The 14515-nt window shown below is 55.6% G+C and overlaps 1 protein-coding gene across 1 annotated transcript in view; it reads right to left on the bottom strand.

Annotated features, from left to right (window-relative positions):
• Window positions 1-540: 540 nt before the first annotated feature.
• The window catches only part of TKT (transketolase), an 18876-nt gene continuing 4901 nt past the window's right edge, over window positions 541-14515 (bottom strand). The window contains exons 4-13 of the mRNA XM_011986188.1: window positions 9939-10130; window positions 7865-7983; window positions 6101-6294; window positions 5232-5396; window positions 4075-4231; window positions 3810-3940; window positions 3078-3161; window positions 2858-2951; window positions 1583-1705; window positions 541-824 (exon numbers count right to left, since the gene is read on the bottom strand). Of these exons, the coding sequence (XP_011841578.1) occupies window positions 649-824; window positions 1583-1705; window positions 2858-2951; window positions 3078-3161; window positions 3810-3940; window positions 4075-4231; window positions 5232-5396; window positions 6101-6294; window positions 7865-7983; window positions 9939-10130 (1435 nt within the window). The 3' untranslated portion in view covers window positions 541-648. The remainder of the gene's footprint in view (window positions 825-1582; window positions 1706-2857; window positions 2952-3077; window positions 3162-3809; window positions 3941-4074; window positions 4232-5231; window positions 5397-6100; window positions 6295-7864; window positions 7984-9938; window positions 10131-14515) is intronic.

Genomic DNA, 14515 nt, shown 5'->3' with positions numbered 1-14515 from the left:
AACAAGTTGAGGGGGACAGTTCCACACTTGGGACTGAGGACCTCTCATGCCATCCTGAGGGTCCCTTTCCCCCCAGGACGAAGGCTGCCCTGTCTCTGCTTCTCTGAGATGCCTAGTTAAGAGGGTCTGACAAGGACCAGGGACAGTAAGCAAGTGAACCTCTCTACCCTGAGACCTGACTGCAAGGCTGTGGGGACTTGGGGGAGGTGGGGCAGCCCTGAGAGTGCCCCGTCAGCTTCCAGACCGAGGCAGTTCCCTAGCCCCCTCAGGGCCGGGCGGACTGAGGTCACAATGAGGGATGTGGGTCTCAGCCTCTCAGCTAGAAGGCAGGTTGCAGTCAAATGTCACCTGGTGATGAATGGGAGGCAGTGATAGTTCTGGAGGTTAAGGGCAGTTGCAGATGATTCCAAGGGGACTTGGGACACCCAGGTCCTGGCCCAGGGCCAAGGACACCAGCCTCCCTAGCGCACCCTCTATCCTTCTTCCGCAGAACCCACACTGGCTGCAAACACATCAAAGAAGAAAACATTTCAGGGCCAATTCATTTTTCTCAAAACATATATTTACCCCTCCTCTCAGTACATCTTTGAGCACCTTTCCCAGAATCTCAGGAATGTATAGACCCCAGCCCCACACTTCATTCCCGCCCTAGGCCTTGGTGATGAGGCCCTTCACAGCTTGTGCAATGGCATCCTTGTCAATACCGAACATCTTCAGCAGCTCAGCTGGCTTCCCACTTCTTGGTACCCGGTTAACTGCCAAGTGGGTGACAGTGATGCCAGGCTCGCCCACTACTGCACTGGACACAGCCTCACCAATGCCACCTAGAAATGAAAGGAGGGGAGTCAGACGAGGCCTCAGGGTGAGCAGTGGTGGGCCCAGCCCTCTGTCAGCCTTAGTCAAGGATGGAGGAAGCTGCATACGCACCGCCTTTCTCCACGTGCAGCCACGAGCCCATCACATAACTCATTGTTTTTATTGTTTTAAAGAGTCAGGTTTTGCCACGTTGCCCAGGCTGGTCTCCAACTCCTGAGTTCAAGAAATCTGCCATCCTCAGCCTCCCAAACTGCTGGGATTACAGGCGTGAGCCACCACACTCGGCCCAAAACTATTTTTATAGGCCCAAACGTGGCCTCTAAATGTTTGTTTCAAACACCATCCTCTGGCCAGCAACTGTCCATAGTCTGATTATCTAGATTTGACCCCAGAGTCAAAGCCCATCTCTCCCACTGGGGCCTCCTCCTTAGAGAGGCTGCTGTGTACTTAGGGAGCCTGCTGTGTGAAGGACTCACCACTACCTCAGGGACACCACCATCCACCATTTAGCAGCGAGGCTGGAATCCTCGCCAGCTTCTTGGGCAGCAGGAGCTCCACAGAGCTCACCAGCAGCTGTGCGTTAGCGGGGTCTCCAGGCCAAGCCTGAGGCCTGTTAAGAGACCACGTCCCAGCTGCTCTAGAGGGACAGCTCTGGGGGTTCTGGGCCACCGCTGCCCTCCTGGGGCTCAGACAGAAGAGGCACGTCCAATGCTCGGGCTCTCTGGCCCTGCCCCTTGCCCAGCTTGCCTGCCCCAGGCCTCCTTACCTTCGTAATAATGGTCCTCCACGGTGAGGATCCTGCCCTTGGTGGCACGAGCGCTGTCGAGAATGAGTTTTCTGTCCAGCGGCTTGATGGTGAAGGGGTCCAGCACGCGGATGTTGATCTTTTCTGTGAGGGAGAGCATACGGCATGGCTGAGGGGAGGGCTGGGCACCACCGTCTGCCCTGGTGGGGGCCTGGTGGGACATCCTGAGGACTGCGTTTAGCTAAGAGCTCAGCCTGCGGGCCTGTCCCTGTCCCAGGGAGAACCACTTGCCACCTTGTTCCCATGGCTGAGCTTATGCCTGCCAACCCCTTGCACTGGGGCATCTGGTCCAGCTGTGTTGCCTGCAGTATCCAAGAACCCAGAGTGCAGTGTGCAGGCCCTGAGCGCCTTCCCTCATCCTCCCACAACCTCGAAGACAAAGGGAATGCGAGAGGACACACTCCAGGTATCTGGCCTGACAGAAGGTGAGGGTTGATGTGGTGATGTGGGGGAGCTGCAGCCAGCGGAGTGATCAGAGGCCCAGGTGCAGCCCCAGCAGCAGAAGCACCTTCTCAGAAGGACAAACCCACGCCTGCCAGGCCCTGCTTAAAGCTCACCCCACTGGATCTCCCCCTGCCTGGGGATGGGGTCCCCTGGCTCCTCCAGCCCCATCTTGCTCCTGCCTGGCCCTGCTCCGGCCTCTCTTTACTCCCCTCTCTACCAATCAATTCCTACCCACCCTGAGGCCACTTTCTGGAAGATGCCACACCTGCCCGCTCTTTCGTGCTAAAACATGACATCTGTTGTGTGATTCTATTGCAGGAGAGGCCAATGCCTGTCTCCCCTACAAACCACTAGCCAACACCGTGAGCTCGCAGTAATAATAATAGAATACCAGGTCACATGCATGTAACCCTCAGGACAGCCCTGCGGGGAAGGGGCTAGTATCTCCATTTTACAGATGGGAAAACAGGCATGGTGATAGGTAGGGAATAACTTCCTTAATTAGTGTCTGGCTGAGTGATTCCAGCTCTGCGGGCAGGCTCCAGGCCACTGATCTGACCACCGTGCTGGGGGATCTCTTAGAGTCATAGGGTAGGGACCGTGAGCACTGCAGTCCCGGGACTTAGCATCATGCCAGACAGAACAAGTGCTCAAAGGATGGCTTTAATTACCATCATTATTTAATTAAATGAAATTCTTTCTCTTTAGCTGTGAGCTCTTCAAGAAAGAAAGAACCCCAAGACCTAGCATGCAGTGGCCATTCAGTTGATGACTTTGGAGGCCCCTTCTCACCTTTCTTCAGCAGCTCGGCGGCAGCCAAGGCCTCATGCAGGGTCACCCCAGCCCCGATCACAGTCACCTGGTCATCCTTGCTCTTCAGGACCACCTGGGGGTGACACAGAGGGCAAGTGAGGCTCAGGGCCTCGGGACAGGGTGGGCCCTGACTGCTGGGAGTCACAGCAGGGAGGGTCCAGGCAGCTCTGTGGGCTCCTGGGGCACGTGAGGCACTGACCTTGGCTTGTCCGACCTGGAAGTCCTCATTGTTGTTATAGATGATAGCATTTTCTGGGCGGCTTGTCCGGATGAAGCAGATACCCTGAGATGGAAACAGATAAAATGAGGATACAGGATGTGGCACACCCAACCTCAGAGACAAGGTCTTTCTAGAGAGGCCATCCCTTCCCATGGGAGCGTCAGTCACTGCATCCTGGCTACTCCAGCAGAGAAAAGGGCCTTGCTTGCCCTCGGCCGCCCGCACCCCACTTGAACACTCTGAGAACTGCCCGCCCCTTGCAGCCCCAGGCCGAAGGCAACTTTCCACTAGGTAAACTGGCTGCAGGTGGGCTACTCCTGCAGAGTGCACCAGGCAGAGGGGCAGGACCACGTACACTGTGTCTATGGAGTGCAGCTCCGGGCCTGGACCACAGGGCTCAGCTCATCCTTGCCTGTCTTGGAGAACCCAACTCAGGAGGGTGGACAGGTGTCAACCGCCGGACCGGCCAGGGCTGCCAGGATTCTCAGCGGAGACAGACTGTGGCAATCAGTTGACAATGTCTGCCACGTGGCAGTAAGTGGGGCATGTATTTCATCTTTTCTTGTCTAACTTCCACAAGCTACACAAACACCAGGCGCAAGGTCAGGAAATATCCCCCCGGGGCAGCGAGTGACCAGCTCTGGCCTCCTCTTCTGTTTCCCTCAGGAAGCGATAGCTGCCAGCAGGAGAAAGAACAGCCATGCGACCTACCTTTGTATTGGCGGCTAGTTCCACTGCCTTCTCTGTAGCAACGCCATCACTTGGGTAAAAGACAGTTGACATGGGGACTGATCGAAACATGGCCAGATCTTCCAGGGCCATCTGGGAGGGCCCGTCTTCCCCTGGGGTGTGGGGAAAGGATATGCAGAAATAAGACCCCCCGTCCATGGGCTGGAATCCTCGCCCACCCTCCTCCCATACCTCCTGGTGCAAAAGTCAAGGGAGCTCCAGGTGTAAGTGCCCTGGCTAAACTCACCGATGGAAACGCCACAGTGGGAGCCACAGAGGTTGATGTTGCTCTCGGAGATGGCGGCCATGCGAATCTGGTCAAAGGCCCGTGTGAAGAAGGCTGCAAAAGTGCTGCAGAAGGGCACCGTCCTGTTGCGGGTGGCACAGCCCACCGCGATGCTCACCTAGGGGCAGGTGGGGCAGGGTCAGCCCAAAGGGGCAGGCAGAGGGTGGTTGGGGAGCCTAGGACCCCTCTCGTGGAGAAGGCCGCAGTTTGTGTATAGATTGTCCATCCTTTCTGAGCTTCTGAATGTGTCCCCCACCACCTTCTGCAGAGACCGGTCCTCCCAATCCCTCCCCAGGGTCCAAAGGCAGTAGCCTCATGCCTGCTGAGGCTCCAGTCCCCAGATCACTCATCCAGAAGCAGAACTGAGTACAGTCATCAGTTCCAAACCAGCTGCCCCTCAAGGCTCCAAAATCTGCCAGCCAACAAGAGGCCTCTTTCCCCAGTCCCACACCCTGCAAAGCAGTCTCTGGAAACCAGAGATAATTTCAGGTCCAGTTGGAAGAACTCTAGAGATGTGAGTGCCCTCCAGAGAGAGGAAGCTCACTGTCCCTAGGGGCCTGCAAGCCAGGCTGGGCTCCTGGACCACCATGAGGAGATATTTTGAAAAAGTGGACAAAACATTGTTCCTTACTTCACAACCTCAGTTCCTGACAAGGGGCTGCTTCCCCAGATGGGAACATGTCAGGGGCCCAGAGTTCCCTCATCTCTGCATCCCTCAGGGTGGCAGGGCCAGAGCCGTGTGCATTACACGCGCTCAACAGACTCTGGCTGCTATACCCATCACCGCCCCACCTACTGGCTGGGCCTGCCCTCCACCTGGAAGAGACCCCATTCACCACCAGGCCTGGCCTGCACGCGGCTCCTCCTGAGAGCACCTGCAGTCCCATTCGGTTCCCCCGCGTGCACACTTGTCCAGGACATTTGCACCTCGGCAGAACCTCCCAAACTCTGGCTACTCAAGGTCCGGGTTTAATGCTGGGTCCTGGCTTTTCTTATAGTCTCCCTGGGCTGGCCCACAGCAGGCACCTGGCCCTGCCAAAATGGTTGCCCCGCACCCCTCGGACCACAGCCTTCAGCCTTGGGTGGACCTGTCCCTGCCAGCCGGCCCCGGCACCCACCATGTTCTGCTCAGCAATGTAGCACTCGATGAAGCGGTCCGGGTGCTCCTTTTTGAAGATCTCCGAGAAGGTGGAATTTTTGGTGTCTCCATCCAGGGCGATGATGCGGTCACTGGCATGCCCCAGCTTGGCCAGTGCCTGCCCGTAGGCCTTGCGGGTGGCTATCTGTGAGGAAGAGAGTGGGAAGCCTCTGGACCCCTCTGAGGGTGTGTGCACGCCTGCGGCCTGGAGCCCTGCTTTTAGAGAAGGATTAAAACAGGGCCAAAAACAGAAGCCCAAGAGCGCAAGGTCCTGTGGAGACTTTGAACTGCTGAAAGGTTGCCAATGACTACGGTCAATGTCTGGGAGCCCCTGGAGGCCCCAGCATGGCTGTGAAAGGTATAAGCTACAGAAGACACCCACCAGCCCCAACTTCCCGCGGGCTGCACCAGGTCTATGAACCTATTCCACTTTGCACGGGAACACAGAAGGCTTGGGAGTCAAGGCCAGGCGCAGGCTGCATGGATGGGTTCCCTTGGGACAGAAACCTGGAGCAGGACAGCTCTGCCTAGCCTTGCTCAGGCCAAGGGTCCCTCGTGGACCAGCGATGCAAGGACTTGGGAGTGAGTCCTTGGCTTTGATCCCAGTTCTGTCAGTAGCTTGCTAAGCTTGCTAAGTGGACAACTCCCTTGCCCTGTCTGAGCCTCTGCAGGTCAACTCCAGAGCTATCTTTCCTGCTGAGAAGTGACAGGAACAACACCTGAGGAATCACTCCTTGTCCTAAATGAATTGCTCTCCTCCCTTTCCCAGCCCTCCAGAAGGCGCATCTGGGCCACAGCCTTGGGGAACCTGAGAACTACAGGTCCAGAGAAACAAGCCCCACTTTGTACCTTGTCCCCAACTTTGTAGCTGGGCAAGCTGGGCATGCGGATATTGGCAATGTCCACTGAGGGGGCGTCCTCCTGCGGGGGGGTTGCCAGGATCTTCTTTTTGCTCTGGATCTGGCTGTAGATCTCCTGGATGATCTGCTCAGCCATATTTTTGGGGAGGGGCTTCCCATGCCAAGACTCCTTATCTTCTACTCCTGCAAGCCCAACATGGGAGGACAGAGGAATGTGTAAGACAGAAGCTCCCAGAGGGCCAGGAGGCTGCCCCAGGAGCCTGGCCCTCCACCTGCCGAGGGCAAGGGAGGAATGGCATCATCCCAGACAGGAGGAGCCAGCCAGGCACGGGGGCCAGGAAAGGAGGGTCACAGTGAATAGGATAGACTCCGATGCGCCCACCACTCACTGTCTACTGCCTGGTCCTCCCGGAACTCACAGCTGAGAGGGAAAGGAGGGGTCAGACGTGGGCAGGTGTGTGTTTCTGGGCCTGCTGCCCCATCCCTTCACCAATGTGTCCCTTCTCTTCCTCCCTGCAACCCTACCCACAGGGTCACACAGAGGTGGTGTCTGCTGCAGAAATACTGTTTGTCGACTGGGTTGGAAGGGACCCTGGCCATCAGAAGGGGAACCCAAGGCCAGAACAAGGCTTCCAGGGTCACCCGATGCATCTGTGGGCAGCAGAGGGGTCTATAAGTACCTAGGCTTGCCCACCCATGGCGCCTTGTTGTGTGGGGCCAGCAAGGCTGAATATCCCTCTCCCTGGAGGTCACCTCAGTAGTCACTAGAGTCTGGCCAGAGCAAAGAACAGAGTGACCTCTCAGGTAGCACCCAGCAGCCCCAAAGACTAGCAGGAGCCCCCCAGAAGCTGCAAGTGGTCCAGATCCTGCCCAGTATTAACACCTGAGGGCAGTGCCAGGCAGCAGCACCAAAGCCATGACAATATCCCAGAGCCCTATCCTCGACATCCACCTCCTCCCAGACACCACCCAGCACCGCCAAACCCCCACTCAGAACGTCCTCATATACCTGAGTCTGGGCAGGTAGACAGCCAGGGGCATCTGTGAGGGAAGCCTACCCAGGCCCTGGATTCGGCCCCCCGCCATGCCACAGACTTCCTCTGTCCCGGGGCAAGTCCCTGACCACTTGAAGCCTCATTTTCCCATCTTTAAAATGGGTGAGGGCCATCCCAGGCCTAGGAATCTGAAGCCCACACCTGGGTGCCAAGGAGTGACTTACGCCTGTCTCATTCTCTGGCCTGGGGCAGAAGCCAGGTTCCAAACCCCTCAAGGTTCTCGGCCCACACAGGCCTTGCTCAGCACCTGCCATTGCTTGAGGAGTACGCCACTCACCACCTGGAGGGAACAGGCCTCTCCAGGCCCTGCCCGGCTCTGTGTTGGCTCTTCAGCTGGAGCACGTGGCCGGAGCTGACAGAGTGTACAGAGCTGCGGCTCTGAAAGTCACCAGCCAGGGTTGGGCACGGGGGCTGCCTCACTCCACAACCTTCCTCTCACCCACATACCCTCCAAGTCCCTCCTCTCCTCCTGCCTGTACATGCCCCCACTGGCAGAGGCCAGACAAATCCGAGTTCAAATCCTGGCTCAGCCACGAGGTGTCACTGAGTCATAGTGTCTCCCGCTCCCCTTCCCTGGAGCCTGGTGCAATCAGTGTGCAGCAAGAGCTGGTGTTTCCCTGGATGTGAGGGTAAGAGCTATGTAGCTACAGGGTCCGGGCCAGGGGTGAAGGTGGGGAGGGCGGCTCATGCATACTGACCCGTGATCCCTCGGCCCTTGAAGGTCTTGGCAATGATGGCTGTTGGCTGGTGCTTGGCCTGGCCAAAGGCCTTGCACAGCTCCTCCACGCTGTGTCCATCCACGATGATGGCATGCCAACTGGGGATGGGGGTGGGCAGAGAGTGAGGGGCAATTCCCAGGGGCCACAGCCTCTGGGAGCCTCCCAGGGAAAGGTCTGCCCAGGCTCCACCCCACAACTGCGGCCTCAGCTGGAGTAGTAGAAAGCTTGCAACATTCTGGTTTCCAGTTTGGGTTTTTAAATCCTTTTCTTTTTTTTTTTTTGAGACAGAGTCTCGCTTAGTCGCCCAGGCTGGAGTGCAGTGGCGCAATCTCGGCTCACTGCAAGCTCCGCCTCCCGGATTCACGCCATTCTCCTGCCTCAGCCTCCCGAGTAGCTGGGACTACAGGCGCCCGCCGCCTCGCCTGGCTAATTTTTTGCATTTTTAGTAGAGACGGGGTTTCACCGTGTTAGCCAGGATGGTCTCGATCTCCTGACCTCGTGATCCGCCCGCCTCGGCCTCCCAAAGTGCTGGGATTACAGGCGTGAGCCACCGCGCCCGGCCAAATCCTTTTCTTTTTCACATTACTTTTACTCCTTTTGTTTGCCTCTGAACAGGTTTTCCTCTTCTTCCTAAGTAATCCAGAGCTCAGTTCCTTTATTGTCTCTTTCATTCCTGATCCGCTCATTTCCTACTGAAAGCTGTTCTGGGGTCAGCACACTGGGTTTGGAATCTGTCTGCTATTAGATTCTTGATGAATTTTTTGGCCCAATTTTTATTTGGGGGAACACATTTGATCACAGATGCTGGATGTGGTGCTGGAAACTTTTGAAATGCACCATGTTGTCAAATATACAGGAAGGAGCCGGGGCAGAGCAGGCTCTCTCTTGAAAAACTATCCTTTTGGGGACTCTTTTTGGCATAATAAGAATAATAAAAATAGCACCGCTCAAACTGAGTGCCATGCCAAGCACTGCCCATTGAAGCCTCACCACGCCATGCCTGGGTGCTGAGTTGGCCCCATTTTACAATCAACTGAGACAGTGAAGGTGGAGTAACGTGACCCACGCCACAAAGCAAGTTAGCAGTGGAGCCAGGACTTCAGCAATCTGGCTTGAATCACAGGTTTATGGACACAGGTCCTAGGGGTGCTGCTGGGGTTGTACTCTGAGTCCCCAGATCGATGTGGCCTTGGGGAGGCCTGTGGAGTGAGGACCCTGTGGCTCAGGTTTCTCGTCTGTCCAATGGAGATTATTTCCTCCCTCCTCTCCCTTCCTGAGGTCAGTCATCAAGGAACACAGGCCTGCATCTGCTATGCTACTGCAAGGTAACCCCAAGCATCATGTTACTTAGTGTAGTCACAGGCACGGGCTCATCTGCAAAACGCAGCCCTGGAGGCTTGACCTGAGTCCCAAAGCCTTGCACAGCACCTGCCCTGTTCCCTCCCCTCCACAGCCTCCTCAGCCAATGCTGGGCTCCTGTGCAGAGCAGCTTGTGTTTGGGGACACAGGTGGAGGAGGATTTGAGGTAGGGCCCCTCTGGCTGACACCCATGCAGACTGACCTCCCTGCTTTGTGCCCTTTGACCCTGAATGTGTAACCAATCAAGGCCGAAGGGAGGCATCTGGAAACCCTCTCTCCCAATTCACCAGGAGCCTGTTTCTCCTCCCCAGGCTGGCTGGGGCTGGGCACGGGATGTGGCCACCAAACTGAGGTTCAAACCTCTCCACAGCTATATGTCCTTTAGCTTTACTGAGTGAGCCCCTATCCCTCAAGAACCCTCCTTCCTCAAGAACAAAGTGAGTCAATGTGAGATGGTGTGTGGAAGCTCTGAGAACCACCATGCCATGACTACGGAAACAAGGAAACTCACTTAAAACTGGGCCTGGCCCACATATCCATGGTGGTAGCCTGAGTTACTAAGTCTAAATGCCTAGAGTTTGAAATTGTGAGTCAAATGCTAAATAAACAGACCTTTAGATGGGGCTTAAGGTCCCAGCTTCAGCTCCTGCACCTGCAAAGCTGTGATCACACTCAGGCCACAGCCTCTACGTACCCGAAGGCCTCGCACCGCTTCTGGTAGATGTCCATCTGGTGCTGCAGCGGGGCTGGGTCACTCTGGCCCAGGCGATTGATGTCTAGAATGGCCACGAGGTTGTCCAGCTTATAGATGCTGGCAAAGGCCATGGCCTCCCATACGGAGCCCTCTGACAGCTCCCCGTCTCCCAGCAAGCAATAGACTCGGTAGCTGTGGACAGAGAGTGAGTCAGGCCAGTCCCTTTCACCTGGACCCAGCTGGCTCCCACCCCGACCCGTTCAAGGAGCCTGCACTCTGGGTAAAGGAGCAGCCATGCGTGGATATGCAGAACAGATGGCATTTACACTCAAGGGGCAACAGTGTCACCAGGTCCCTGCAGCCCACCACAAGCCACACCCCAAGAAGGAAGCCGTCAGGAGCTCAGGAAGAAGTACTGACTGTTAAGAAACAGAGGTCTAGGACAACAGGGATCTGGCCAATAAAATCAAGAAAAATGGGGGTTGTTGGAAAGAGAGGAAAGTGAGGAAGAGTGGGTGAATAGGCTTGAGTCACCTGCTGCAGGGGATGGACCCCGCTGTGAACCAGAGGTTGGAGGAGGCCTTGGGACTGGCTGGGTGGGCCAGTGGGAAACGGGAACCTTGGGAACCAAGCTCTGCTTCTGCCTGGAGGAGGGAGCTGGGCCGGGGAGGCCTGAGGCACTCTAGGCAACACCCTGGAGCAAGAAGGCTCAGGCGGAGGATGGAGCATGGAGGGCCCTTGAAGACCAGGTGCTTCATGGGACAGGCTCTCCCCAGGCTTCCAAGACTGGCTCTTGACCCCAAGATTGAAGCTGGGCCTGGCCCTGTCTCTACCACCGGGGCCCTCTCCTCCCTTCAACACAGGCAACCATGATCTTTTCAAGACAGTGAGACATGTTAAAAAGAACATTGAACTTGGGATAAATTACCCAGCAAACAGAACGTTCCCAGGCCCCAGGGGAGGGTGGGCGAGGGGGTGAGGCTAGAGGAAGGGAGACCAGTTCAGGGACTCTGAGCCCAGCCTGGGAGATGTGAGGGGATGGGGGTAGCAGAGGGACGGCAGCAACAGACACAGAACTTGTCTGAAGGTCGTGCTGTCAGGAAGTTGCTGATCTAGGATTCAAACACAGGTCTGACCATAGCCTAGACTGTCCACTCCTTGCAGTGTAGGCATGCACGTAGGGTGAGGAGTGGTGGGACTTGGGGACCTCCCCTTACCCTGCCCAGTGTCTAGCTGTGTAGCCCCAGGAAATGAGGCCGGTGCCTGGTTGGGCTCAGAGGGGACACGGCTGCCCTCCTGCTACTACAGGAAAAGGCCCTCAACCCGGCTGCATGCTCAGCAGTCCAAGCCTCCAGGCCTCCCTGCTGTAGGGTGAAGGCAAGGGCAGCCGGAAGAGGCTGGGACAGCCAGCCACGGAGCTGTCAGCATGACTCAGCACTTCCACATGCCAGCAGGCTGGGAGCGCTCCCTGCAGCCTCCCCTGCCTCGTGCTGCTCTTCTATGGCCCCCACTACAGGAGGTGGTGCCCCTGTGGGGTACCATGGCCAGAAGGACAAAGCCTTAGGCCCACACTTCAGAGGCCCTATCCTGTCCCAGCCTCGCCTCCTCTTTCCCCTGTAGGTTTTGAGGGGGCCCAGAGACCCTGGAGGGGCTCTGGTCTGGTACAGCAGCTCCAGAAAGGGGCCACATGATGGGGATGAGCCAGAGAGGCCTGTAGCGAACTTGACTTCCCAGAAAGGGATTCCAGGGAAGCCAACTGGCTCCCACCCCAAGCCCACACCCACCTCCAGGGAAGCCAAACCCAGGCTAGCACTGGAGGCCCAGCACAGCTTTGGACTTCGAGACTAGGGACAAGGCTAAGCGCTACAGGGCCATCAGGCTCAGGTCAGAGGGCGTGCTGAGGTCCCAAGGAGATGCCAAGGAAGAGGTTGTGAACAAGGAAGGGGCCTACAGGAGCCTGGGCTAACCCTGAGACTTGATATTGCCTGAGCTGTTAAGAGTTAGGGGTGGGGGGCTCCAAACATCCATTCATGAACTAATTTGAAGAAAGGGGACCCTAAATAGAAAGTCGACATTTGTTGCAGAACGATTTGGAAACTACCTTACATGTCCAACAACAGAGGACTGGCTAGATGGATTATAGCATCTCCCATAAAACAGAACATTACGTGATCGTTAAAACCAGCTCTCAGGATGGGTGCAGTGGCTCACGCCTGTAATCCCAACACTCTGGGAGGCTGAAGTGGGCGGATGTCCTGAGGTCAGGAGTTTGAGACCAGCCTGGCCAACATGGTGAAACCCCATCTCTACTAAATACATAAAAATCAGCTGAGTGTGGTGGTTAGCGCCTGTAATCCCAGCTACTCAGGAAGCTGAGGCAGAAGAATCACTTGAACCCAGGAGGTGGAGGTTGCAGTGAGCCAAGATGGCACCACTGCACTCCAGCCTGGGCGACAGAGCAAGATTCCATATCAAAACAAAACAAAAACCAGCTCTCCACTGTTAATGTCATGAGAAAATGCTCATGATAGAAGGCTTGGTTTAAAGTGCAATACTAGGTTTTATATTACACACACACACACTGGGATTACAGATATGTAAGCTTTTTTCATGATAACATGGACAAAATACATCATTAGATTTAAATTGGGGGTGGGAGGCAGTGTGTTAAGAATAAGGAAAAATCTGGTCGGGCGCAGTGGCTCACGCCTGTAATCCCAGTACTTTGGGAGGCTGAGGCGAGCGGATCACAAGGTCAGGAGATTGAGACCATCCTGGCTAACATGGTGAAAGCCTATCTCTACTAAAAATACAAAAAATTGCTGGGCGTGGTGGCACGCACCTGTAGTCCCAGCTACTCGGGAGGCTGAGGCAGGAGGAGAATCGCTTGAACCCAGGACGCAGAGGTTGCAGTGGGCCGAGATTGCGCCACTGCACTCCAGCCTGTATGACAGAGCGAGACTCCATCTCCATCCATTTATAAAAATAAAAAAATAAGGAAAACGTTCATTTCTTAATACCATTCTGTACTTTTTAAACAGGAGGGCAGGGCAGAGGCCAATTTGCTCTATCAAGACACAATCTGGGTGCCTGGCCTAACATGATAATCCCTGGATGCCCTGGCCCCTTCCCCCAGGTACAGTCAGGGGCCTAGGCTCTAGCCAACCCTGGCCCCAAGCCACCCTGGCTTCTGGGAACCCAGCTAAACTCCTTCTCCCTACACTGACTTGTTCCATTATGTTAGGGTCAGGAAATGCCCCTTCACAGGGAATTATTTCCAGCAACTGTAGGGAATAATTAACTCACATCTCTGGTTCTCTGCCAAATAAAATGCTCTTAAACATGCATCCCATTCTGTGTGTGTCTCTCTCTCTTTACTTCACGGTGAATCATTTCTGGGTGTAGCCAAGCCTGCCCCAAGGCTCAGCCAGGGACTAAAAGAAAACTGTGGTCAGGTGACACTGGCCTGAGGGGGTCTGGAAGGGACTGTGAGGCCTCCTTGGAGAGCCAGTCCTGGGGAAAGGCCTGCACACAGAAGGTGCTCCCTGCAGCCTCCTGTCCTTCAAGGACCCACAGTCATCCCAAACCCTACTTGTCTGCCAGCTCCACAACAGCCCCGGCATGGCGCCTCTGCTGCAGGGGTGGAGGACGGGGCAGTAGAGATGCCACCAGCTGCAGAGCTGGGCCCTTCTCCCACCCGGTGGGCTGGCCCCACTGGCCTTCCTCCTCCAGGAGGCTTCCCGCCCACAGGACTCCGCCAGCTCCTGTGGTGCCCTCAGCCTCTCCGAGAGCAGCCTGGGAATGCTGAATACTGACTCTGGGTACCTCCACCACTGACTGAATGGCCTAGGCCAGCATCTTGCCTCAGCTTCCTCACCTGTAAGACGGGTCACGGTTCTCAAACCACTACCCAACTCATAGGGGGTTTTTAAAGGTGGAACCCAATACAGCACATGAGCACTAAGCAAAGGGCCTAGGCCCCAAAGGGCAAAGGAACCCTTCTGATGAGTGACTGACATGGTTAGGCTCTGGGTCCCCACCCAAATCTTGTAGCTTCCCACGGGTTGTGGGAGGGGTCCAGTGGGAGATAACTGAATCATGGGGACAGGTCTTTCCCATGCTGTTCTTGTGATGGTGAATAAGTCTCATGAGATCTGATGGTTTTAAAAATGGGAGTTTCCCTGCACAAGCTCTCTCTTTGCCTGCTGCTATCCACTTAAGATGTGGTTTGCTCCTCCTTGCCTTCCACCATGATTGTGAGGCCTCCCTAGCCATGTGAAACTTAACTCCATCAAACCTCCTTTTCTTCCCTGACTCGGGTATGTCTTTATCAGCAGCATGAAAACAGACTAATACAATTATTATTCTTTAAAAAAAAAAAAAAAAATTTTTTTTTTTTTTTTTTAAAGAGGCAGAGTCTCGCTCTGTAGCCTAGGCTGGGATGCAGTGGCTCAATCATGGATAGCTATAATCTTGAAGCCCTAGGCTCAAGTGATCCTCCCACCTCAGCCTCCCATGTAGCCGGGACTACAGGTGTGCACCACCATGCCTGGCTAAGTTTTGCATTTTTTGTAGAG

Source organism: Mandrillus leucophaeus, unplaced genomic scaffold (assembly GCF_000951045.1).
Source record: "Mandrillus leucophaeus isolate KB7577 unplaced genomic scaffold, Mleu.le_1.0 Scaffold296, whole genome shotgun sequence".
NCBI classification, from domain to species: domain Eukaryota; kingdom Metazoa; phylum Chordata; class Mammalia; order Primates; family Cercopithecidae; genus Mandrillus; species Mandrillus leucophaeus.
The sequence above is the reverse complement of the archived record's forward strand: the minus strand, read 5'-3'. Positions and strand labels throughout refer to the sequence as shown.